This window comes from Fundulus heteroclitus, chromosome 2 (assembly GCF_011125445.2).
Source record: "Fundulus heteroclitus isolate FHET01 chromosome 2, MU-UCD_Fhet_4.1, whole genome shotgun sequence".
Taxonomy (NCBI): Eukaryota; Metazoa; Chordata; class Actinopteri; order Cyprinodontiformes; family Fundulidae; genus Fundulus; species Fundulus heteroclitus.
Window position 1 is genome coordinate 433,390 of NC_046362.1, and position 27,740 is coordinate 461,129.

General features: G+C 44.6%; 1 protein-coding gene across 2 annotated transcripts; it reads right to left on the reverse strand.

The window, feature by feature from the left end:
- On the reverse strand, positions 1-26,566 carry LOC105919267 (transcriptional repressor CTCF). Of its 2 annotated transcripts, none has more exons than XM_036145348.1 (16): positions 26,287-26,566; positions 24,002-24,182; positions 23,773-23,915; positions 23,533-23,643; positions 23,275-23,454; positions 22,407-22,619; positions 22,178-22,340; positions 19,156-19,326; positions 16,486-16,619; positions 16,280-16,400; positions 15,086-15,235; positions 14,842-15,002; positions 9,743-9,925; positions 9,502-9,634; positions 9,192-9,413; positions 1-2,516 (listed from the first exon to the last, which is right to left on the reverse strand). In XM_036145348.1, exons 2-16 carry the CDS (start codon positions 24,168-24,170, stop codon positions 2,275-2,277), a joined length of 2,496 nt encoding a protein of 831 aa, XP_036001241.1. In that variant the 5' UTR covers positions 24,171-24,182; positions 26,287-26,566; the 3' UTR covers positions 1-2,274. The 2 variants fall into 2 exon arrangements, with proteins under 2 accessions (XP_036001241.1, XP_036001242.1); XM_036145349.1 differs by having other exon boundaries at positions 24,002-25,101.
- Positions 26,567-27,740: the final 1,174 nt, after the last annotated feature.

The following is a 27,740-nucleotide window of genomic DNA, read 5'->3' on the forward strand; positions in this document are numbered from 1 at the left end:
CAATGCCCTGTCATCCCTGCGAGGCCTCTCCAAAACTGTATATGTCTGAGTGAAACACCACAGTCCAATTGTAAATAAAAATAAAAAAAGCCCTGAAAACCAGTGCGTATGTCAACGTGGTCCAAACAACTTGCATTGGTGGACACGGACATACTAAGAGACCTAAACATGGGAGAATAAAGCCCGCTAGCAAAGAACAAAAGCCAAAATTATTTTGTATGATAATTCCAGGTTACACGGCGCTATTCTTCTCCAAGTAAAGAAGATATATTGATCTACATACCAACAACAGAGCAACGGTAACCAGGCATGGGTGGATGGGCAAAGTAAAACTAAACCTAACGAAGGAACAATGTAGGACAAGTACCGGGACAAGTTTTGTGTGCAACAGTGAAGATGGTTAAAACTGGAAATGTGTTGATATGTTAGAAAGCCCCCCGATACCGACACTGTTGTGTTCTCACAGTGAAGTCAGAGCAGGAAGCAGTAGCTCCTTCAGTCTGTGGCCTGAAGGAAGAGGACTGTAGTTCTTATAAACTTTCTAAGGCGGGAGATTCTGCATTGTTTGATCACGAGTCTCAGTGGACCGGTGCTGCCCTGCTTCTAAAAAGCAGACATGCTTTATCTAAATGTAGGTTCTTCCTTCAGCTGGTTCCTATGGTGAAAAATTCTCTTTGTTTGGGTCAGAATACAAGGGGACTGCCCTCGGCCTGATTTGAAAGATCAACTACAGAACTACACACTGCTCTTGTTGTACACTCACCGGCCACTTCATTAGGTAAACCTTGCCAATACCGGGTTGGACCCCCTTTTGATTTCAGAACTGCCTTAATCCTTTGTGGCATAGATTCAACAAGGTACTGGAAACATTCCTCAGAGAATCCGTATTGGAGGTCCATATTGACATGACAGCATCATGCAGATTCTGCAGATTTGTCGACTGTACATCCATGATGCAAATCTCCCGTTCCACCACATCCCAAAAGTGCTCTATTGGATTGAGATCTGGTGACTGTGGAGGCCATCTGAGTAAAGTGAACTCATTGTCATGTTCAATAAACCAGTCTGAGATGAATCATGCTTTATGACATGGCGCGTTATCCTGCTGGAAGCAGCCCTAAGAAGATGGGTACACTGTAGTCATAAAGGGATAGACATGGTCTGCAACAATATTCAAGTAGGCTGGGGCGTTGACACTAAGGGGCCCAAAGTGTGCCAAGAAAATATCCCCTACACCACCAGCCTGAGCCGTTGATACAAGGCAGGATGGATCCATGCTTTCATGTTGTTGACAGCCAAATTCTGACCCTACTATCTGAATGTCGCAGCAGAAATCGAGACTCATCAGACTAGGTAACGTTTTTCCAATCTTCTATTGTCGAATTTTGGTGAGCCTGTGCGAATTGCAGCCTCAGTTTCCTGTTCTTAGCTGACAGGGGTGGCACCCGGTGTGGTCTTCTGCTGCTGTAGCCCATCTGCCTCAAGGTCTGACGTGTTGTGCGTTCAGAGATGCTCTTGTGCATTCCTTGGTTGTAACGAGTGGTTATTTGCGTTACTGTTGCCTTTCTATCAGCTCGAACCAGTCTGGCCATGCTCTTCTGACCTCTGGCATCAATAAGGCATTTGTGCCCACAGAACTGCTGCTCACTGGATAGTCTCTCTTTTTCAAACCATTCTCTGTAAACCCTAGAGATGGTTGTGAAAATCCCAGTAGATCAACAATTTCTGAAATACTCAGACCAGCCTGTCTAGCACTAACAACCATGCCACGTTCAAAGTCACTTAAATCACATTTCTTCCCTGTTCTGATGTTTGGTTTGATCTGCAGCAGATCGTCTTGACCATGTCCGCATGCCTAAATGCATTAAGTTGCTGCCATGTGATTGGCTGGTTAGAAATTTGTGTTATCGAGCAGTTGGACGAGTGTAGCTAATAAAGTGGCCTTTGAGTGCATGTGTAAAAAGAATTAGAGAAATGTGAAGTTCTGTCAAATGATGTTTTCTGACGGCAGTGAGGGCACAGAGGGGTTGTGCGTGCACATAAACTGAAAGATGTGTGGGTACAGACAGACACAGGATGTGGCTTTGAGTAGGACGAAGTAGCAAAAAACGAGCAGATTCATTCAGAACACATTCAACTGGAGAAAAGCCTTAAAGATCAGAGAGCAGTCTTAGCTTGGATCAGTACAGGAGTTTAAGTAGATGCATGGTGTAGGGTCAGGAATTTAAATGAAGCTTCCATCTTAGGCTGTTCTGTAAAGGAGTCTGTCTGTGTTCACCGGTCCATCATGCTGAGGATCATCTCTGGTGTGAGATCTCCATTAGCAGCAGCTGCCTTTGGTTCCTCGTTCACAGACAGTTCCACCGTCTCCACCCTGTCATCACCTCCCACCCGTTCTTCCACTGTCAGGTTCCCTCCCTGCTTCAGAGGACTCGTTGCATCCACCTCCTCCTTCTTCACTATGATGTTGTCCACTGCGCCCGTTAGTTCATCCTCCACCTGAATCGTGGCGGCAACTGAAAAACACACAAATGCGTACGTTAGCACACATTCAGCTTAAAAAAACAGCCGCGTACTGGGCTATTCCAGTCATACGGGCCAGGGAGGGGGACGGAAGATGGCAGGTGCTCAGAAAATGACAGCGTCAGGTGAAAAGAGAGACGGCGTGGAAAAGGGGCATAAGAGTCAGACTCAGTCACACACAGACTAGGCGGAAACTTGGGGTTATGTGCCTTGCACAGAGGCACACTGGTAAGTGGCAGGGGAGGAGGATGGAATCGAACCCACTACTTTCAATACTTTCCACTACTGACCATATGTTTTTTTTAACCTCCTTAGTCTTCATAGGACTTCAGCTTCGGGGGTCTTTGAGGAAAGGTGTGTTTATAGACAGGTCATGTGACACTTAGGCTGCACACAGGTGAACTTTCCACCAATTATGGGACTTTTGGATCTAACTGGTTGCACCAGAACTTAGAAGGGGCTTCATCGTAAGCAGACTGGATACATATGGACATGCCAATTTTCAGTTTTTGTGTTTGTTCTGTTTTCATATTTTTCTCATTTCACTTTGCCAACTTTGACTATTCTGTGCAAACCTGTCACGTAAAATAAGATTTTAATTTATTTTTTATTTTTCTTTAATGTATAAAAACATTTAAATTACAGGTTAGAATGTATCAAAACAGGTAAAAGCTAAGGGGGATGAATACTTTTGTTGGAGTACAGTCAGGATTACAATACATTTATGACAATTTCAAAGCGTGTAAGCTCTGAAATGGAATTAAAATCACTGGTAACACTGAAGAAGTTTGTAATATTTCTCAGATCTTTAGTAATTAAAGCTGGAAACATGTGTCTTTAAGAACTGACTGTAACCACACAAACACATTTAGATGCAACAGTGTCGCCTCCATTCAAACTCTAAATCAGTGAATGATTAACAGTCCTGAGCCACACTGATTGCCTTAATCTCTCAGGACAGAAATAGCATAAAACATTCTAACTTTACTAGGTAAAATCTTTTAAAATGCCAGTGATGATAGCCTTTCTCTCTGTATCAGTGGAGACAATGAAAGCAGAAGTATGTGCTTCCTTCATTTCCTCTGCGATTGTGTTTAAATGCAAACTGTGAAACAAAGGGAGTTTGATCCTGGGGGGCTGGGTTTAAATATTAACCACTTTAAGTTCAGAGTCCATATTAAAAGTGCTATCTTCCTAATTGGATCCTTTTGAGAGTAGATTGCCACCTGCTTTTGTCTGATTAGGCCTAGGTTCCTGCAGTGGAACCACAGGAGGAACAAGACTACCTCAAAAAAACTACTGTGGTTCCTGAAAAAGTTCCTGTTGAGGAAACGCAGCTAAAATGGAGAACAGGGTTGTGAGCACACAGCCTTGTGGTGAGCCAGCTACTCTTTGCCATCAGCAGATTCTCAGCATCCTAAAATCTGGCTCGTAAGGTCAGAACTTAGGTTAAACTGTGCTAAACGCCCTTTAATGAAGTTGGTAGAACATGGACAAATAAGTGCCACACGTGGCCTCCTCCAGGTATTCAGTGATGTCACAGTTGTATTTTCCACTCCCTTCATGGGCCTGGAAGCAAACTGCATCTCATTGTATAAAATCTATATAAACATCCCAGCGTTTTAAGGCTTTCCAAGGTGAAGTCACTGGTGTGAAATAATTTTCATGTTATAGGACAGCTGACACAACCACAGCAGGTATGGTTTCTCTTGTTTCTTTAGGCCGTTTCCCCTCTCACCCAAATGGCTTATTGAGCTCTAAACAGAATAGAAGAAGCAGGGATAACCTTAGTTTTCATTTCTTTTTCTCTCCAAGTGTCCTGTCTGGCAATGTAGCATTAAGAATTGTTGTCTTAATGCCAAAGAGAGCCCAACAGATTTTACTTTCACAAGTGGAGCCTTACGGCTTTCACCATAGTGCTCTGCTTAATTTATATGAGCAAGAAGCTTTATTAGATTTATTCTGGGACTATTTCATGTTCAATGGACACAGAAACGGGAAGGTAGAGGGAAAAAACAAGATTACACAAAATGCTAAAAGGGAGAAAAGGTGGAAAAAAAGAGAAGAGGAAAATGAGAGAACAATATAATATCCCCTCAGTCTTCTTCCACTCCTACAAAGAGAAAGAACAGCAAAACCAACCAATAAAGTATTACAAGAACAAACAACCAACGCCTTGATACAATCACTGAAGTATACACAATATTATTTAATACAAAATGTAATTATTTGTGAGAGTGCACTTGTATGTAAGGTTTATCCATTAGAAAAAAGTTTAATAGTGGTTGTGAGGAGCCAAAGACCCGCCCCCCAGAGCGCCGAGGCAGATGCCAGGGGAACCAGAACCCCTGACACCCAAAAGGATCCCAAGAGCAAGGGAGCCTAAGAGGGACCAACACAGGGATAGCTGCCTCTCCCATCCCAGGGAGCAGAGGAGGGCCCCAGGAACGCCCCCCCAACTGCCACAGTGCCGAAGCCCCCGGGAGCTGAGGTGATGAGCCCGTGGCCTCCACCAGCAGTCAACTACGCCGAAGCAGATCTAGCTATGGGCTCAGATAACCGAGGCCCAGGGGCGCCCCACCACCCGGCTGGGGCCCTGATAGAGTCTCTGGTTCCAGGCCCCACAAAACAGCTGCCAAGAGTCAGCCGGCGCACACCTGAGCACTCAGCCCCGTACACCAAGGACCACCAACACACCAGCGGGTCAAGGGGCCAGCCAACGGAGGGGAGCAGGATGGGGGGATGGGCTCCCCACCCAGTGGAGACCTGACATGTCCCAGGAGAGGGGGAAGTTCAAACCCAACCATATATAAAGACAAAAAAACATTCACACGTTCCACCCTAGTACCCCCACATGCAAACACTTTTACCCGAGACTGAGAGGTGAACCCCATCATCAGGATGGGTGAGGGGAATAACACAACCTGACCTACCCGGTTCATACTCTGGGCTGGGTTGGGGATGGGGGCTTAGCGCCGGACGACCGATGGGCCCTTCCACCTGGAGATCGGGCCAACATGAACCGAACAGGCCACCCAACCAGAGCCCACCCCACGAACCCTGAGGTGCTGCCTCCCCCCACCCCCCATATTATAAAGTTGAGGTCACACCCAATAAATAGAGAGCAATCCAGGTGTTTTGAAAAGTTTGTGAAGAATGAGGAGTCATCAACAATGGGCCTTAGTTTTTGTGAGCAACATACAAAAGTCAGGAAAGCTGTTGATTGTGCATCAGCAGAGCTATAAACCTACCATACATCAGCTAGTGCTAGCTGTTATTAGCTTGATGAAAAACACCTTCTAGCTGCACCATGCAACGCTCCGCTGCAAGAATGAAGCCAGAGAAGCAGCGAAACGACACACCAGCGAATGCACCAGATAGGTGCGTGCAGGACGTTTGTATGAAAGCAGAAACTATATTCAATTTAAGGAAGAATATCAGACTGAAATGTAAATTAACCTGGGAAACAGCGGTCCCTCTGGGCCCAGATCAGACCTAGTAGCCTCTCTCTGGCAGTGGAAGGAATAAAGGTCTCCCTAAAGACGAGAGAGTTGGTGGGTTTTTTCTACCTTAATGTGGCGAAATATGAGTATCACTTTGATCTTTACTATCCTTTGTGCTCCGAGCAGTGTTGTAGTCAAGTCACTATGCCTCGAGTCCGAGTCCAGGTTCGAGTCTCCAGTGTTCAAGTCCGAGTCAAGTTCAAGTCATTAAAAAAAAATCAGAGTCAAGTCCACTACTCATCCGAGTCAAGTCTGAGTCAAGTCCACTACTCATCCGAGTCAAGTCCGAGTCGAGTCACTATTGATCCAAGTCGAGTCCTTATTGATCAATGCCGCAGTGAAAATTAACGTTCGTTGTAGGAACATGCCGTGACGTGTGATGTATGACATGAAGCAGTAACATTCCATTGCACTAATAATTTAGATATTAAAATCATACACCAAATAATATTCTAATGACATATTAAAATTATAGCCAAATGATATAAAAAAAAGTTGAGTCTTTTTCTCAATTTCCGAGTCAGAATGATTTGAATGTAGGAGTCCGAGTCCAAGTTCAAGTCATCAGTGCTCAAGTCCAAGTCAAGTCACGAGTCTCTAAATTTAGCTAATGACTCGGACTCGAGTTCGAGTCTCGGACTACAACACTGGCTCCGAGTTAAGATTTTCTTTATTTGAATGCATAAATCGAGGTAATGCAGATGTGTTTTGTTTATCCAAAGACAGAATCTTAAGATGGATGCATGAAAGGAACATTTTTGCATTTTTTTCCTTTTATTAGTAAAGCATATGGGCCCATGCAGGCTTGGCACCACAGTGCACGACCCATCCATCCATCCATCTCCCTTCCAACCGATGTCCCTCTCCTCAGCCACTTGAGCCAGCTCCTCCGGGGGAATCACAAGGCATTCCTAGGCCAGCCGAGAGACATAGTCCCTCCAGCGTGTCCTGGGTCTCCCTCTGGGTCTCCTCCCGGTAGGACATTCCCGGAACACCTCACCAGGGAGGTGTCCAGGAGGCATCCTAGCCAGATGCCTGAGCCACACCAACTGGCTCCTCTCGACTTGGAGGAGCAGGGGCTCTACTCTTGAGTCCTCCCCAGATGAATGAGCTCCTCACCCTATCTCTAAGGGAGAGCCCAGACACACTACGGAAAAAACTCATTTTGGCCGCTTGTATCCGGGATCTCATTCTTTCGGTCACGGCCCAAAACTTGTGACCATAGATGAGAGTAGGAACGTAGATCGACCGGTTAATCGAGAGCTTTGCCTTTTGGCTCAGCTCTCTCTTCACCACAACGGACCGGTACAGCACCCGCTTCACAGCAGATGCCGCACCAATCCACCTGTCGATCTCCCGCTCCATCTTCCCCTCATTCGTGAACAAGACCCCAAGATATTTAAACTCCTCCACTAGGGGCAGCACATCCTCCCCAACCCGGAGAAGGCACTCTATCCTTTTCCGGCTCAAGTCCATGGTCTCGGATTTGGAGGCACTGATCCTCATCCCGGCCGCTTCACACTCGGCTATGAACCGCTCCAGTGAGAGCTGTAGATCACGCCCTGATGAAGCCAATAGAACCACGTCATCTGCGAATGGCAGAGACGCAATCATAAGGCCACCAAAATGGATCCCTTCAACACCTCGGCTGCGCCTAGAAATTCTGTCCATAAAAGTTATGAACAGAATCGGTAACAAAGGGCAACCTTGGCGGAGTCCAAGTCTCACTGTCCAACTTACTGCCGGCAATGCGGACCAGGCTCTGACACCCGTCATACAGAGACCTAGCAGCCCTTATTAAAGCACCCGGTACTCCATACTCCCAGAGTACCCCCCACAGGACCCCTCGGGGGACACGGTCGAATGCCTTCTCCAGATCAAGAAAGCACATGTAGACCGGTTGGGCAAACTCCCATGCACCCTCCAGGATCCTGCTGAGGGTATAGAGCTGATCCAGTGTTCCACGACCAGGACGAAAACCACACTGCTCTTCCTTAATCTGAGATTTAACTATCCAACGGCCCGTCCTTTCCAGAACCCTTTCCAGGAAAGGTTAAGAGTGTGATTCCTCTGCAGTTGGAACACACCCTCCAGTCCCCCTTTTTAAATAGGGGGGACCACTGCCTGGATCTGCCGATCCAGGGGAACTGCCCCCTGATGTCCATGCAATGTTTCAGAGTCGCGTTAACCAACACAGCCCCACAACATACAGAACCCGAAGGTACTCAGGGCGAATCTCATCCACCCCCGGGGCCTTGCCACCGAGAAGCTTTTTAACCATCTCGGTGAACTCAGCACCAGAGATGGGAGAACCCGACCCAGAGTCCTCAGGCTCTGCTTCCTCAATGGATGACATGTTGGTGGGATAAAGTGGGTGTTCCGCCCACCGACACACGACGTCCCGAGTCGAGGTCAGCAGCACACCACGACCACTATAAACAGTGTTGGTACTGCACTGCTTCCCCTCCTGAGACACCGGATAGTGGTCAACTATCCAGTCCAGTGCATGACACTTACCATATTTTTTGAAATATAAGGCACACTTCTTTTGATAGTTTAGCCGATCTTGCAACTCAAACACAGGTTACAGTCTAATAGCCACAAGAAGCCGGTCTAGGCCAGTGAAAACTATATGCTACTCTTGCACCACTTAAAAATGAATTAAAACATTAACTTATAAACAACAAAGGTTGAACACATGCACATATGTTGTTTTGGTATGTATTCATGCAGCGAAGCATTGTGCGGTGCAGCTCGAAGGAAACGAACTGCGAAAGAACCCTGTCCATGGAGCTAATAACAGCTAGCGCTAGCTTACAGGGCTGTTGTCCGGGCAGGTTATAACTTCCCTGATGCACGTCAGCTTTATGTTGCTCTTAAACATCCGTGTCATACTGTTAACTTAGCATGTAGCATTGTTACGCACACAGTCTAATTTGGATGTAATTAGACGGCAAGCTCTGACGAGAACTTTCCAGGTTGGAGTTGGTTGCTTGTTGTGCTAATTTACCCTATTCAACCTCCCAGGTAGATCGGCATATTCTAATCCTTCATGATCCAAGATTGTTATATTGCCCTGTTCTAGATTAAAGTTTAGAAAGTTTCCATGTTGCCAATGTTATTAGCAGTTCTTGCCTTCTAATAATCTCTGCTGGTGTTGCTTACCAGAAGCAGCTGTCCCAGATTTGCTGGGAGTCTGAGGTTTGGGGTGTTTTGGGGGTCTGCCCCGTTTCCTCTTCACCGGAGGCTCATCGGGAGCAACAACCGGGATAACAGCAGGGGCCTGTTCTAGTTCCATGCTTTCTAGGTCCTCTTCCTCCTCCTGAAGCAATGCCGCTTCATCCTCACCCTCATCGTCGCCCTCGTCTTGTTCAGGGAGTTCATCCTCTGAATGACAATGATGAAAAAGACAGGAATTAGAGAAGCAAACATGGCATCATGCCACTACTGGCATCCAACTTGAAAAAACACTCACCACTATCGTCCTCATCCCTACGGCTCCTCATCTTCCTCTTTCTTCCTCTCCTCCCTTTCTTTGGGGTGGAAGCTCCATTCTCAAACTCCTCCACCTCCCCACTACAGTTCTCAGAATGACGAGCCATGGTGTTCTAAAGGTGGAAAATACACACCATTAGATTATTTTAGAACTTGCAGCTTATCAATCATCTTGTAGATGACATAACATTTCTCTGCAGCATGATCAGGAGTATCCTCACCCTGCGTGTGAACGTCTTGCTACACTTGGGGCAAACAAAAGCTGTGGGAACAAAGTTTGGGTCGTGGTAGCGTTTGAAGTGCATGTCCAGCAGCTGCTTCTGTCTGAAGGTCTTTTCACACTGGCTGCACGCAAATGGCTTCTCTCCTGTGTGGGTCCGACGATGCATCACCATGTGCCGCTCCTAGAAAAGAGAAGCACTCAGCAATCACAAGTGTATAACAAGGAAGGTGTTGTTTTTGTTAGGTTATTCCAGATAACCAGAACATAAATGCTGTGACTATTTGGATGGTAAAAGATGGGTTTAAACCTTCCTCTCATTATATAAACAGGGCAGGTCTGAGATAGTGACCATGTTCTGACTGCTACTACTTTATGTGCAGAGGAGCAAACAGAGAAAACCTAGAGATTACATTAAGGACAGCGTAGGTCAGCATTAGATTTTACTGTTCCTGATCCAGAGAATTCTTCTTATAGATGTTACACCACCTTTCTGAATAAGGCCATTTCATACATAAAGGCTTGAATGGCAAGACCTTCAACATGGCTCTCACTGTTAGTGACCGGATCCTGAGTGTGACAAGTGAGCCAACGACTGATGGTCTTAAAGCGTTTTGAGCAGAACCTACATGCAGAGGAACAATTCATCTGTTGTAAATATGAGGGATCTTTTTATGCATAAAGAAAATTCTCTGCGAGTCCCAAGATCAGATTGTGGCTGGACAAAGCTGCAGTGAATGCAGGTTTTCTTCAGAGATGTTCATTTAACGCTGTAATGCCGCATTACCTAACAAAATAAACTGGGATTTCAAAAGGTAATAACGCATCACTAAAATCTGATTTTGTAATGATCACTGGGAAAAGTTATCTATAAAGTCATTTTGTAGTAGTTTCTGCTGCGCTATAACATTATTACATGTTGTAGTGGTTAACACAAAACACTAAAATGATAATGTGGCACATTATGCGATAAGGGATCACAGCCCAGTCTTTGTCTTCACCTTAACCACGATACTGTCATCTTATGGGTCCTAAACATTGAAATCTTTGAAACTCATCCAAACTTTTGGTTCCAGGACTAAACCGAACCCTTCTTTGGTAACTAGTCCAAATAAATCCTGCCGTTTTTCCACAAATCCTTTCGGCTTCATGTACTTCATCAGTCAGGAGGGTAGTTAGTGGCCCCATGCATTGATATCCTGGATTGGACATCACCTACCTGCCTCTATAAATAATGATGTACACACACAGGCGCCATTGCTATGCATCGAGTCATATCAACAACACCATGCTGCTCTGATGCTGAATGAACATCTGTCACCATGACGGTCGTAGCACCCTTATTTCTCATGCCACTTTTATCAAATATGGCTCAAGTTAATGCTGAGAAAATTGTTCTGAATGTTCGTTCTTACTATAGTGCAGCGCTTCTCAAATGGTGTTTGTTGTGCTCATCTTTGGAGAAGGAACATTTTTCAGCCCCCCACCCATCCCAACAAAATGGCCGTTCTGAAGATTACCCACAATCCCTTTTAAAATGTGTAACACATACATGGGTGAATTTCAAACATATAACAATGGTTTCTAACAATTAGACTGTTTCAACATTGCTGCACTTTTTTTTAACTATAGACCAGTTCACACGTGACGTCAGTGCTACATCCGGGTCCCGCGGGTAGGCAAAACCAGTACTGTTCTCGTCTACTACATGACAAAACGGGTGAATTAGAGCATACTTTTAGTTAGTTTATTTTTGGAATCTAAACAATGCCTACGACTTGTTGTACCCCCGGTTGAACACAGAGGCATTCCAAATCGTCGGATGTACGTTTCTGTCGTTTACCGAAGGACGAAGAAAGAAATGGATAATTTCAATGAAAAGAGCGCAGGCAGACAATCCCAATAGACTGTGGGAGCCATCATACCACAACAGAATTTGCAGTCTACACTTCATCTCCGGTAAATACAACTTAATTCTGCACTAGTCATTGTTCTACTTAAATAGAGGTGGAGGGGAGGTGGCGATCGCTAGACGGGGCCGGGAGAAGCGGAGTCGATGCGCTGCAGCAGCAGCACGCCGCATCATTTTTGTTTTCTTCGTGCAATCAGTGTACAATAATGTGCACCAGACAGCGGCTGCATTACGCCCCTGTTCATGCGCGCTAGTACGTCTGTGTTTACGCTGCAACGTCGCCGACACCCCCACCCATTTTAACAAGAAAAAACACCAAAATAATCCGTAGTGAAAATTTTTTTTTAACCTTCCGGGCGGGTCTTCCTCTCTGCTGAGGCGCAGTCTATGTCCGACTCCGCTTTCTGCTGTTACACAAATATGTCTGAACATCCATCCGTCTATCCATTTTCTGACCCGCTTAATCCCTCATAGGGTTGCGGGAGTTGCTGGTGCCTATGTCCCGATATAAAATAATTGTAGCCGTCCAGTGGTTTCATGGCTTTCATGCTCTCTCGTGTGTACTGGCCTGCGTGTTTATAAGGCAGCTGTATATGTCGCGGTACGGAACACTTGGCCAGCATTTCACAGACTCGCTCCGTCCCTTCAGGCTTTTGCTGTGTGTATCTGGCAATCTGATACCATCAACCATCAACTTACTCTTAAAATGATCCTGTGATATGTTATCTAAAGAAGAAAAATACGTGGAGAACTCGTCAGTTTCTCTGCTTGCGTCCGCCATTGTGTTCGCCTTTTGCCTACCAGTCCGGCGCGCATGCGTGAAAAACCCGCATCAAAACAATAATAATGAACTGGTCTATATAATATTAAACGACAACAACATAAAAGGCTTTTGTTAACTAGCTATGAACCTCATATGGCAAAATAATATCAAGCGATTAATATTAAAGCTTTAGTTAGTTTAAGTTTTGTACTTTTTTAGGAGATCAATAATAGTATTAATCATAGTACTGACTGAAGGTACAGACCAAACAGCAGAGGGTGCTGTTGTCATATTTAGAATGATTTAGAAAGCTTGCATTTTCTGGACAAAAAAAAAAAAAAAAAACAAGGCTGTTTTTTTTTTTAAACAAAACAAACAAAAAAGACTGCAGACCCCCACCCCCCTTTCTTGTACAGAGGCAGCGCATACAGGGACAGGATGAAAACGGAGACAGCACCAGCCTGCTGGAAATGAAAAGTTGGTCATATCAGAGCCGCTAAGACAGACACTAGCGTAGCCTCTCCAGCACAACCAGCTTAAACTAGCTGAAACGTCACGGGATTCAGGCTCTGTGTACACGTCATAAACTCCACAAATAAATCACTGTCAGTAGGGTGCAATTCTGGCCGCTGCACCCTGAACCTTTCTAGCACCTTCCTCCTCCTATATATATATATATATATATATATATATATATATATGTATATATATATATATATATATATATATATATATATATATATATATATATATACACATATATATATATACACACATATATATATATATACACAATAATAGGACCAAAGAACACAGATAGATATATAACAGAAGAGAAGATATATAGATTAAGAGAGATATCAAGATAAAGAGAGAGAGAGAGAGATTAATATAGATAGAGAACAGAAATATAGAGATCTATATATAATAGACACAGAGAGATATAATACATATACATAGATAATACATATAGACATCTACATATACAGATATATATATATATATATATATTATATTATAATATATTATATATATATTATATATATACATACATACACACACACACATATATATATATATATACATACACACACATATATATAAATAAAAGAATCATTAAAAAGAAAAATACGTATGGAAATTGAATTATTTTCTGCAAAAGCAATCCTCTGTGGCCTGGTATATTTTAAGCCTCAGACGAAAGCCTTTGAGTGAATTTTAACCATTTAGCGTTCTGCTCAATAAATTGGTAGAGCATATTTTGAAGCTTTATATCTAACTCAGGCATCCACTGAAATTGACATACCTTATTATGTCCTTTCTACCAATTGGTTTAGACTTGTAATACTCAAAAACTCCACTAGAATGCACTGTGTAATTGAAATTTTGACCTGTTTAAAAAACGTCCACACAGGAGGTTAGGAGAGGGATGAAAATGCTAAAAAAAAAGAAAGCTCTTTTTGTCAAAATTTTTAAAGATAAGCAAACTTTCTCAACATGGAACAATATCAGAGGCTTTATTGAACATTCTAAAGTAATATTATAATGAAAGGCAAATCTTATGAGGGTTAAATAGTTTTCTAAAAACACATGTTACCAAACGGTTGATTTATCCATTTATAATAAGGGCAGAGACACAAAACTAATGTAGTTGGAAAATACTTTCTTTTGTAAAGTACAGTGAATTGATCACATATACATGCATTTTCTTAATTGTTACATCCCTTATTGACTTATGACCCTGCTGACATATGCCCACCAGCAGAGCTTTATTGCATATCACCAGAAATAATAATAATTGATACTAAATAAGGGTGATCCAATACCTCAAAACTGCAGTTATATTTGGTTATGATGCATTACAACTCTTTTTTGTCTGTTCTTCCTACTCTGTTACTAGAATAAATAAGATTAAAAGAGTGTTAATAATTATTTGTTATTAGTAATTTTATGCGAAGTTTTACCATAAATGGAATTCTCAACAGTTTGGTAGAGGCCTGTGATTTAAAAACTATAAAGGTGTTTGAAAAATGCAAATAAATTTTTTTTTCATTGGAGTTTTCTTGGTGTGGACCTCAAAGGGTTAAGTAAATTTCCACTAAATCTAGTCACCTAAAATGTAGTAAGAGCTATAAAAGCACAGATGACAAAATGTGACTAAAATCACTCAGACTAAACCTAAATGCAAATGTGCTATTAAAATGAAAAGCCACTGTATTGACTTTATGTTGCTCCATCTTCATCATCAGCCCAAAAGTTAAGGAACTGCTACTTCTAGGTTTAAACGGTTTGAAAAAACACAACCAAGGAAATCCTGGAGAACCCAGCAGCTTAAAGATTTGACATTTGTCCCATTTTCTGTTTCATCTAACCGAGGACTTAAATGACGGAAACTCTACATACAGATGGATGTGTGCACACCAACCTGGCGGCAGCAGTAGTCGCACAAGTCGCACTTGAACCTCTTCTCGTTCTTGTGGGACTTCTGATGCTGAATCAGAGCGTAGCGCTCGTGGAAAACTGCGTCACAGTATCGACACTTCTTTCCCGTCTCAATGAATGAGTGCTGCTTCCGCAGATGGACCCCTGCACAGACACAAAGGCGCGTGACCACAGGGAAAGAGAAATCCCATCCCGTTCCAGCTCAGGCATTGGCTGCATTTCCTCACCCAAGTCGCTCTTGCGTGCGATGACCGTGTCGCAGTGTGGACAGTGGAACTTGGCCACATTTTCTGTGTGTTTCTGCAGAATGTGCATTTTCATGGTCCCGCTCTGGGTGAATCGGGCATGGCAGATGTAGCACTCGTAAGGTTTCTCTCCTGACAACAACAACGAGAAGGTATACAGATTACAACACAGTGCAGTCGCCTAACGTACTGTGGCACACATCTTAGGCTACGTTCACACTGCAGGCCTTGATGCTCAATTCCAATTTTTTTTTGTGAAATCAGATTTTTTTGCGTGGCCGTTAACATTTCCAAATATATGCGACTTGTACGCGATCTCCTGTGTGAACTGCATTCATACACCTAAGTGTCCCGCATGCGCATTAGAGGACGCAATGACGTCATACGTAGCAAGCGTGCCCAGTGTTTGCGGAAGTAAACATGGATCGTAATGCTGCAGCGTATCTTGCGTTCTTTACGTTACTCTCCAACCAGAGCCAGCACATTACCAACGCAATCTTTTTAAGAAGATCGAAAAAGAAGAGAGCCAAATTTTAGCGATGTGAACAGCTTTACTGATACGGACTTCATTCATAATTTTCGAATGACAAAGGCAACCTTTATGTGCGTCTGAACGGCTCTCTTTAGCGCTGTCACGTAAAAGCACACATCTTTGGTGTCCATAGCGGCGAGTAAACGCGTTGCTGTGGGGCTGAATTGACTTGCAACAGGTATTTGTTACCGCACAATAGCCAACCTCTTTGGCATAGCCAGGTCCACCGTTAGTGACATTTGTCAAGTATCAATGATGTGTAGGTCGGTTGAATGCGACCTGGCCGTACAGACACAGGTCGCATTTGAAAAGATCAGATACATATCGGATTCAGGACCACATATCCAAGCGGCCTGGGTCAAAAAATCCGATCTGTGTTGTTCAGACTGTCATGAAAAGATCAGACACAGGTCGCATATGGGCAAAAAAGAAAAAAAATTGGAATTGGGTCACTTCAGGCTGCAGTGTGAACGTAGCCCAAGTATTGCTTGTGGTTAAAAATCAACACAATACATAATACTCCTCATTTAGATTCAAATATTCCTTAACGCCACACAAAGAAACTAAAGCAATGTTTTACCATAGCGATGACTAAAACAGGAATCAGGAACACAGAGGTTCGTCCATCAGTGAGTCAGACTGACCTGAGTGAGTCCTCATGTGTCTCTTCAGCTTGTACGTGTCTCTGCTGGCGTAGCTGCACAGGCTGCACTGGAAGGGCCGCTCGCCGGTGTGTGAGCGGATGTGCCGCTTCAGTTTGCTCACCTACAGAAACAGACACGCGAACACACAGTCGGTTTCCTTTCCTCGACAATGCGCGTCCAGCAGACAGGAGCTCAGCTCAGCTCACCTCCACGCTGGCGTAGTCACACATGGAGCACTTGAACGGTTTCTCGTGCGTGTGTTTGTAGCGACGATGACGCACGAGTTCTCCACTAGTCACAAAAGCCATGTCGCAGTCTGTGCACTTGTGTGGCCGAGTCCCTGCATGGACAAAATGAACGTGGAAAACATCCATGACGCTTCAAAACAACTGTTCTCGGACCTCTGCTCTGACAATGTCACTACCTAATTGTCGCGGGTTCTTGCTAACAGCCCCTGTGGCGGGCCTTGACCACATAAACTTGACTCCAAAATTATGGAAAAATCATCAAGGGCATGTCGATGTCTTCAGGTGATGATTTTTATTTTCACACCTCCCAAAATTAAATACAGAGCAGCAGGAAAAATCGAAAAAAAAAATGATCTCCTTTCAGGGAAAAAAAATACCTTTTTGGGCTGCACAGCAACGTTACCTTCTCTGTAACCAGGCCAGACTGACTCAATAGGGCCAGCAGCTCTTCTTATAAGTCCTAAGCCCCGCCCTACAATTAAATCTGCCAACAATTGAGCATTCATTTTAATTCAATTCAATTCAATTCAATTTTATTTATATAGCGCCAAATCATGAAACATGTCATCTCAAGGCACTTTACAAAGTCAAGTTCAATCATATTATACAGATTGGGTCAGATTATACAGATTGGTCAAAAATGTCTTATATAAGGAAACCAGTTGATTGCATCAAAGTCCCGACAAGCAGCATTCACTCCTGGGGAACCGTAGAGCCACAGGAAGAGTCATCTGCATTGTACATGGCTTTGCTGCAATCCCTCATACTGAGCAAGCATAAAGCGACAGTGGGAAGAAAAACCACCCATTAACGGGAAAAAAAACCTCCGGCAGAACCGGGCTCAGTATGAACGGTCATCTGCCTCGACCGACTGGGGTTACAGAAGACAGAACAGAGACACAACAAGGGAAACAAAAAGCACAGAAGCACACATTGATCTAGTAATCTGTTCTACATTAGATGGTTGTGTTTTATTACATAACACACAAAAAAACCCACTTATCCAAGAAAACAATATATTTATATCCTGCTTCCATTCCAAAGCTACTTTCTTTAGTTAAAAAAAAATACAATTAAGCTTGCTGGCAGACTGACTCCCTTTATGGGAAGAAATAAACAACAGGAAAAAGGAACAGGAAGTATTACGCCCACTTTCCCTCAGAAGCCACAGTCGGACAAAACGTCACTACGTGGGTGAGTGCAAACGTGTGTATGTATTCAAGTGTAAATGTATGAGTTCTGATTCATGAGCGTTGCCAAGTGTGCACCCTTGGTCGCGCCACATCTTACAAGGGAAGACATTAAAAAAAAACAAGGTGAGTAAGTAAAGCGATCCGGCTGCAATTATACACGGAGAGGGATACGTAGCTGAATGAGTGTGTGCGCACGTGAATTGGTTTGTGTGTGTGTGAGTGCGTGCGGCGTGTCAGCGGGATGAACCGCGCTGCACCGTCACACTAATATTAATAATTATAAGACATTTTGCCTGACGCAGCTTTCTAAATCTACTTAATCAGTTAATCAGACGTCACCTCCGGCTCCCGCAGCCTGGTTTCACCAGCCCACTTTTTCTTTCTTCATCTAATTTTTTGATGTGTTGTGCATTTCCATTTCTCTGCCTTGCTTGTGCACATTATGGAGCTGACTAACTTTGTTTTTACACATTTGTGTTTGGATACCGCATGAAAAGCAACACTTCCACTGTTTGCGCCACAAATCAGCTCTTAGCTCGTTGGCCCTGCTCCACCATCTCCCACTGAGCAACCCGATGTTCCCCACAGGCTGAGGATGAAGAGACTCGGCAGCTGCGGCAGTATTGGACGCCCCGACCCTAGGACAAGGTACAGACCGTCACCCTGTCCAACACCAAGGGAAATGTGACATCCCTTCCCAAATCGTGGATAAATTGTCAGCCCTGACCCGGATACAGAGACGCTACTGGGGGAGCAACTTGGTTATGCTCGCTGCAAAAGTCTGAATTCCTCATTCATTTACACCCATATTCCTCCTGTTCAGAGGAGCCTGAGAACAACTTATTTTGGTACTGTCTCTTTAAATCTGAAGGGAGCGTTTCACACCTCAACCCCCCCCAGAACATTCCACTCCACCCCCGTTTGGCCATTTTTTAGTATGCTGGGAGACAGTGTAAACTTAGCTTGGAATAAAAAAAATAGAAAAAAATCACAGAAGTAGATATCGGAGGATTCATGGAATTGGTTAGCTGACAGTCCATGAAATTGTTTAGCAGATATTGTGATGTGATTGTTAAAAAAAAATTGAAAAAACTGGAGGGCTGGAAAAATAGGACCCAAAAAGAATCTAAAACTATGTACACAACACCTGGACAGACTACATTCAACTTTTCTGCACTCCCCTTTAACCCAGTGGAGGTGGTGGGAGAGAGAAGAACTCTTTTTTGAGGAGGATGTGGTAGTGATGATTAAACGCTTCTGACTGTTGTGGTGGAGCGGTCACTGGACAATTTCATCCACTAAATGTTGGACAATCAAAGTGGGATAGAGGAAAGGATGTTTCTTTCAAACTCGGTTGACCCACAGAGAACACGTTTTTTTTCTCCAGTAAATTAAACAAAAGTGAAATCTGAAGTCTGAATAGCACAGAGCTTACCCGTATGTGTGTTCAGGTGATTTCGCAGCAGAGTCACCGTCCTGAAAGCTCTTCCACACAAATGACATTTGTGAGGTCTCTCGTCGGTGTGGCTCTTCATGTGCCGGTCCAGGTTGGAGCGACGAGGACACGTGTAGCTGCACAGCTCGCACTGGAACGTCTTCTTCACTCCTAACAAACAACAATCACACCACACGTGCTTTCAGCAACAATTTTTTCCCAGAGCTATTCAACACCGCATCTGCAGCATATCTCTGAACCAGAACTCGTTATCTGAATGCAAACACAACTCAAATAAATACCACAGCAATTTAATAGCTTCAAAGCACAATATAAAACATAAGGTTAAAATAATAGGCTATTATTGTAAATTTAAAATGCAAGTCTTTAGTGTTAAGAGCTATTACACAGAAAATAAAAATCTAACCTGCTAAGCCAGCTGAAAGCTAAAAAGAAGTCTTACAACACATTTCTTATAATTACAGTGTTTCAAAAAAGGGAGACCATTTAAAGACTTCAGCGCTGTTATCATTGCATATATTAAGCCGAAAACTAATGCTAAGCTAGCCCTAGAGGAGCTATACAGCTTTATCAAATGAATAATAACCCAGAGGCTGCTGTGATTGTTGCTGGGGACTTTAACCATGTTAATTTAAAGTCTGAGCTCCCATAGTTCCATAAATTCATTAAGTTCCCAACCAGAGACAATAGATCAAGTTTACATCCCAGGAGCATATAAAGCTGCTGCTGCTCCTCACTTTAGATCATCAGACCACATCTCTGTGGACCTGATCCCTGCCCACAAACCACTGATCTGCAGAACCAGACCTGTGATCAAAACCATTCAGGTTTGGACTGCTCAGCTTTAGACGACTGCACACAGACTGGAAAGTTTAAAGAGGGCGCTGACTTAGGAAGGTACACATCATCTGTGTTGTCTTATATTCACATCTGCACTGATGCTGTCCTACCCACGAAGACAATCAGAGTGTTTCCTGAGCAGAAAGCAGGAGTTCAGATCTGGAGACAAACTGGCCTACAGCAGGGACAGTGAACTTAGAAAAGCAAAACACAGCACGTCGAGGACCACTTCACCAACAACAACCCAGCAACATGTGGAGAGGTATCAGGACCATCACAGACAACAGGCCCAGCAACCAGCAGCCCAGCAATTACCCAGCTCTCCCTAACACCTTAAACAGCTTCTTTGCACGCTTTGATTCTCAAAGAAGCAGGGAGCCTGAACATCTTCCTCAGCCAGAGATGCAGCTCGTCCTCAGCTGCACCAAGTGACCTCCTCCTTAAAGAAGATCGACAACAAGGCTGCAGTGCCAGACATGGTGTCAGGTCGGACGCTGAAATCATGTGCTGACCAGCGAGCATCTTCAACCTCTCCCTGCAGCTCTCCATGGTCCCTGCCGACCTGAAACCTCCGTCAATGTGCCTGTCCCCAAAAGCTAACTGCCTCAGTGACTACCGTCCTGATGCTCTGACCCCCATCATCATGAAGTGCTTCCAGAGGATCCTCCTAAATTACATGAAGGACGCCATCCCTGCTGGCCTGGACAGCCTGAACCGCATCACTGATCCTTAACACGGGTACGGCGTAGGGTTGTGTCCTCAGCCCTGCTCTCTTCATCCTCTTCACCCAGGACTGTTCTGCTGTCCAGCCCACAAACACAGCAAAGTTTGCGATCGGATGGAAATGTATTCGGATTAAAACAAAAACATAATTGGATTTACCGTTTATATGGGCACGCAATCAAGTAATCCGACCATAATGTGCATTTATGCCCCTGGCTTTATTCAGAATAGAACCACTCTTACATGCTCAGTTATCAAAGCTCTGTCAAAAAAACCATATAATAAGTGGAACTAAGTAGCAAACAAAGCAAGTATACGAGTTTGTCTTCTGAGTGCCCAGGATGGATGCCCAACAGCTACTAATTACAGTTGAGACGTTACTGAACTGCCTAATTAGGCATCAGGCCAAGCAACACAAGCTATTGGTCATTCTGCATTACACAATGAGAGAGTGGAATGAAATAAACATCCTTCAAAGTTCTGCACTGCCTCAAACTGTAGCGCTGCGGGCCCTCTGTCCACCAACGACCAGAAGCCAGTGGATGAAAGTGAGAAGTAAAGACTGGTGGGAGCGGGTGGTACTCATGGAGTTCACTCAGCAGGAGTGGAAGCAAAATTTACGCATGATACGTCTTTCTTTCACCAAGTGGTACACTTTGATGGAGAATCATTTATCCCCAGACAAGTTATCATTGCATTTTTGATTCATAAATGGCAATTGCCTTTCCACTCATAAGTTTCTGGAGCATTAGTTGCAACATGCCAGGCAGTGCCCATGATGCCAACTCCCTGCACCATGCGGATACCTTTCAAAGGGCTCATCTGTGGCCAAAAGTAAGACTACTGTTTTATTTCTATCTTGAATCAAGATACTTAACCTCTAAACTATAATTAAATAAATCCCTGTGCTTGTGTGGACCATGCAATTAAGCAAAATATTTACATGTCCTCTTTTTACAGTCTGTGAGGCTCTTTATTGTAGGTGACCCAGTTTCTTGACTGGCTGATCAAACACACTAACTCTCCTCGTCTGACTCCCCAACAAATTCAGAGAGCAGGAGGAAACTATGAGGAAGTGTTCAGAAATAATATCAACCCCTTCCATGCGTTAGGAGTAGAGGATATCACCTCTGATTCTCACAGAGGGACACTGACATCAGAATTAACCGCGTTCCAAATCAAGTCTGACTGCATCACTTGACAATCGCCTCGGTTCACACGTTACGCTGAGGCAGCAGGAAGCTGGAAAAACCTTTGGTGAAAGCTAGTTCACCGCCTCCATTCTCGGAACCGATAAAGCATTAAAATGTTCACCACTCTTCTAAACGCACACCAAATATTAGGGCCCTCTAAAGACCATTCCTTTGGCCTCGGTAAAACAAAGTGAAAATTTTAGCACTTAGTTCTTTATACTGAATGGTTACTGTAGTTATTATACCTTTCTTCTTGATCTTTGTGGGCTTTGGGGGCTTCATGTTGCCGACTACTTTCTCTGCGTTAACCTCGGACAGAAGGCCCTCCTGCTGCTCCTCTTCGAAGTCATAGACGCTGACGTCCATGTCCTTGTCTCCTTCGGCGTATCGCAGACGGCTCTTTTTTCCCTACACAAGCAGCAAGATCAGTTCCAAAGAGACGTTCTTGATCCTGAGCAGTGAGCACACAGTTACCTTTTTGGACTTTTTGACCACTCCAGACGGAGGTTGATAGTCTGGGTCTTTAGCCCAGATTTGGTCTTCATGTGGTGCCTGAACTGGCTCATCCCGTTCCTCCAACAGCTGGTGTCCGACCTCCTCATCCTCCTCGTCCTGCTCATGGTGGGCTTCTACCCCCTCTTCCTGCTCCACTGTCTCCACCTCCCCATTAGCACCAACCTTGACTACCTAAAACAACACCGTACCAAGTAAAATGGTAAGCATTTGCGTGGGTAACACCGAACAGTGAATACATCCTTAAACACAAAACCTTGTCCCTTAGACTCTAAAAGAACCGCGACTGTTTAGGACACAACCACGAGACCCCAACCTGAAGTTGGCTTTGGGATCTTTTTCTACAGTAAAATAACAGACCCCCGTCAGGCTTTAGACGCATGCACCAATCAATCTGCCAGAGATCAGAACCAGCCAATGTTCTGTGGGCTGGCTCTGATCGGCTGGAATAACCCTAAAGTACTCGCACTGTTTTCGTTTTAATTGAAGACATTAAAATCTAAAGAACTTCAGATAAAGGTTAGGGACATATGATTTGATGCATAAATGGAACTAATGTTGAAATTCCTTTATGCTTTTGTTAATTAAAAAGTCATTTCTATCAAAGAACCTGCAGCAGCCTTTTCCTGTTTTTAGAGATTGAATCCTTAAAATGAGAAGATTTGGTAAGGACAGGAAAAGCCTGATGAGGGCATATCTAGTCAAAAAGTGTCTGTGGACTACAGCTGCTATTCCCGCTGTTCTATATAGGGGAAGCATTGTTGAAAGAGGCATAATATTCATAAAAATTACAGTTCCACATCAGGGTCTTTGCTCTGTGTCCATGTACCTGAAAGCCCTCAGGCAGAGGAAGCGTGTGACAGATAACTGGGTCTCCGGTCTTCGGCATCGTAGTGCTGTCCACAAACGTGCCTTGCTGCAGGACATCCACGGTGGTGGCAGACACAGGCACCTGCACCAGCTGCAGCTCCCCCAGACCCAGGGCTGCTTGCTCTTCCATGTTCACCACCTGGAGCCGGAGAAAGGTCAGAGGTCAACCGTTCCCTAGGGAACATGGATGGTACCTACGGAGAGTGAATCAAGCCACCTGTAGGGTGATGATCTGAGTCTGGTCCACCGTTGTCACAGAAGCCTGGTGACCTGCGCCTGCGACCACTCCTACTGTCGTGGATGACCCCCCAACTGCAGCATCCATCACCTAAAGATGAGATACACTTTGATTGGGGTGTTTTATAGAAGGTTCTCTGACAGATTTTGCATAAACAAACAACCAGAAGCACACAAAATGTACTCTGTTGAAAGACAAAGCTCCTTGCATTCTGCTTACCTCAGTTTTCATTTGCATCAGGGTGGGATCCAGAGAGTCCATGACCATCATTTCAACCTCTCCACGCTGGACACCAACGCCCACCCCAGCTTCCAGCAGTGCCTGCTGGGATTGGGCTGCTGCTACCATTCCTTCTACATGACCTGAAAAACAACATCCGTTCTCACCCGCTGCAGGAACGCAAACTATTCTCATGACAGCGGGAAAGCAAAACAATTCCAGGCCGAACCTTGCTCTAGCACCACTGCAGTCTGTCCTTGCACCACACCCCCAGCCTCAGCAGCCTGCTGAAGGAGATCCACCACCATGGCGTCCTGGCTGTGGACGGCCTGAATGGATGGGAAGTCTTTAGGGGGGGCATCCACCTCCCCTACAGATCCTGTTGACCCGCCATCCATGGCTGTCTAGAGCTAAAGCACAATGTGAAAAATGAAAAACTTAAATCGTTGCATCACAAGCAGCAAAAACCATAAGCGAGAACATCATTATCTGGGCTGGGGACAGCGGACGCAAATGTAAATCCTAGGAATCTTGGTGTTTGTGCGTTTCTGTTGATAGCAGCAGTCACTAGAAGTACTGAAGACTCCTGGAGTTTAAAAAAAGAATTTGATGGATGCTTCTGCCTGCTTTTCAGGTGTGTGTGTGAGGGGGGTGGGGGTCTGTTTGACTGGTTTTCTTTCTGTGGAGCCTGTTATGTTTATTCAACACTGAACATCTGCAGTTCTGCCTTTTTTTAATTTCCTATAACCAGGCTGATGCCAGTAGAAACTTGCTGGCACTAAACAAACACAAAGAACGCCAGAGTGGCAGGTCAGACCTCTAGAAAACTGAAACAATGTGTGAGGAAAAACAGCAGACGTTACACAAGAACAACCATACAGTGACCATCCTCAGTATGAGCCACATGTGTCTGATTATGACAACCACCAGTCTGGTCCAGAGCAGCATTACTGCAAACATGTTGGTAGTTCCTCTTAAAAATCACAGGCGACCTCCCATGGCCATCTGGGGGGATGTAGCAGGACGGCTGCAGGCTGGCCAGGTTCTGGTGCGGGGCCTTCCTTCCCAGGTGCTCGGACACCAGCTAGAAACGGAGCCCAGAAGGACTCCGGGATGGGACAGCTGTTGCCTCCGAGTCCTGCTTTGCTGCAACGGTATTTTTGTAGCTCTCCGAGGCTGGTCGTAGAGGGAGCTCTCTGCTGTGATCCGTCTGTGGCTATCAGGCTCTGGGTGGGCTCAGAATAAGAGACGCTGCAGCACCAGCAGGCAGGGCAGGACGGGCAGGGCTCAGCACACGCGGGCCAGCTACGACCCGGGGAGCAAGGCTCGCTGCGGGAAGACGGGAGACTTTAGGAAGTGAGAAGTTGTGTAACCGAGCGGACTAACAGTGGGAGGATTGTTCTGCGGGGAGACGGCGTCAGCCCGAGCTAAGCTCTCCCGTCTCCGCGGGCGGACGCTGCCGCCGGGGAGGCTTTCTAAACTCAGCGTAACTTCCACGGTGGTCCAGTTTAAAATGGCATATTCGGTAAACGTCGGCGTGTTTTGTTTTTGGCTTCCCGGGAGTTTCGGCGCATTTTGAGACGCGGCAGGGCATTGAAGGCCCTCCATCACCCTTAGCTAGCGCGTTTCCAGCGGCTAACCGCGGCGAAGTTAGCGTCTGATTCATCCATTTCTCTGCCTTCACGGACTGGTTCCGAAGCTTCAAATACACCAGCAGCGGGTAAACCCGAACGGATTTCCTCGGCACAGACGAGACGATTCCTTATGACACCATTTTCGACGTCTTCACAGTTTTTGTCTGTTTGTGAGAAACACAAAGGGCGCTATGATGGGTCTTATTATCATGGGTCCTGAACCGAATGAGTCCACAACGAACAATACATACAATCCGACCACCTTTGCGATGCTTACCCTTGTCAGATGTATTCTGATTAGTCCTAAACATTCAAATCATCTTTGTTTGACCAAAACAGAACAAGGACGTCACACACCTGCGTGTTTAATGTAAACAAAATCAGTGCTTGTTTGCTAATCCACAAGTATTAGAGCCCATGAATAGTATATATATATATATATATATATATATATATATATATATATATATATATATATATATATATATATATATATATAATTACATAGCCTTTAGGAGCAGTGGCGAATCTAGCTACAAATGGGACACTAACTTCAATGCTGCCGAAGTCTGTCTAGCTGACAAAGAGACAAAGAGGCTAGAAAATGGACGCCTTGGCCTGAACTCTCCAATGAATTCGACACATTGTCCGCTTTTCCGTGCTAATAAAATTCCAACTACGTGTAGTATAGGTTTGATTGTGCGCACAGTTATTCCATCCGCAGGCGTTTTACTATATTTCGGCAGATTTTTTAAAAACGATAGAGGGAGACAAACACCCTTCCACGAGTTGCCAGGACCCAGAGCCCCATCGTGACACCTAGAGGCCGGTTAAAGATCCTGCAAACTCCCCCCTTGTCAGAAAAGTAGTGGCACTTTACCTGTTTGAGAGTGTTTCTCCTTGCTGTGATCCCGCCTGGAAGCAGAGAGGCTGTGCTACAAAGTTTGGGTAGCTCGTGAGAAAAACTACACGTTTCCTCGCAGTTTGTTTTAATTCCTCACCCGCTTTGGCAGAGTGGCTTCTGCCACAAAATGGCAGTTGAGAGCTCAGTGCGCCTGTGCGGCCGCTGGGGGGTGGTGTCGGAACTGATGCAGCACCCTGATTGGCCAGGAGGGGCGCAACGTTAAACCACATAGAGGCTCATTTACTAATATGAAGAGTACGAAAGCTTTACGTCTTCTCTGAGAGAAAATGTGTTTTTAACCTATACCAACAGAAGCATAAGTAATCTAAAAAGAAAACATTTAAGACTCATTTAGAGCAAAATGCAACAAATATCACTGTAAATGAACTGGAATTCATTTGCACCCAAACATCTGAGTTTAGATCAGTACTCTCACCTTAGTGTGACTTCCAGGTTTTTAACACTCAAATCCTCCACATCAAAGTGTCTCCAAAAGTCACAGTATCATCAAAACATAACTGTATTTTAGAGACTCAATTTAAGAAGTATAACTCATGTAGATTTATTCCACACAGAGGTTTATTTTTATTAAGTAAGGTCTGGGTTCTAATTCTGGCCTGGGGTCTTCCTGCATGAAGTTATCGTGTTGTCCCTTGTACATGTACGGTACTCTGGCTTCCTCACCTCTGGTCTGAAAACATGACTGTCAGGTTAATGAGTGTGTGCATGTTTGTCTGCCTTCCGTGTCTGTGAAGGACTGGAGACCAGTCCAGGGTGTGCCTCACCCCTCCCCCCCCCCCCCCCCCCCCCCCACACACACACACACACACACACACACATATGACCCTGCACAGACAAGCGGGTGCACACAGTGTATGAATGGATGATTCTGGCTTATAGTTAATAAAAACCCAATTTCAGCTTAGAACATCGCATAAGAATAATAAGGGTATTTAATACACAAATCTGTCTCTAGTAAAAAGTACGTCAATGTACTGTAAATGCACTCAGTACTTGATTGTAGCTCCTGTTGCATCAATTACTGCATAATTGCAGCATGGTATGAAGATAAGCCTGTGGTTCTGCCGAGGTATCTGTGAAGCCCAGGTTCCTTTCATAGCCGCCTTCAAGGTCATCAGGCCTTTTGGTTCTGGTGTCCCTCATCTTCCTCTTGACAACATGGATTCTCTACTTGAGAGGCAAGACGCCAAGTCCTGTTGGAATGAATGAAATCATAATCTCCATAAAGCAATAGGAAGCATGAAGTGATCTAAAATGTCCTGGTGGATGCTGCACTGACTTTGGGACCTGATAAAACTGCACTGGAGTAGCCCCAGCAGATCATCACTGACTGAGGAAACCTCAGACTCGGACCTCAGCACCTTGAATCACATGTTTTAGTAGTGGGATTTTCTGATCAGAAATTAGAA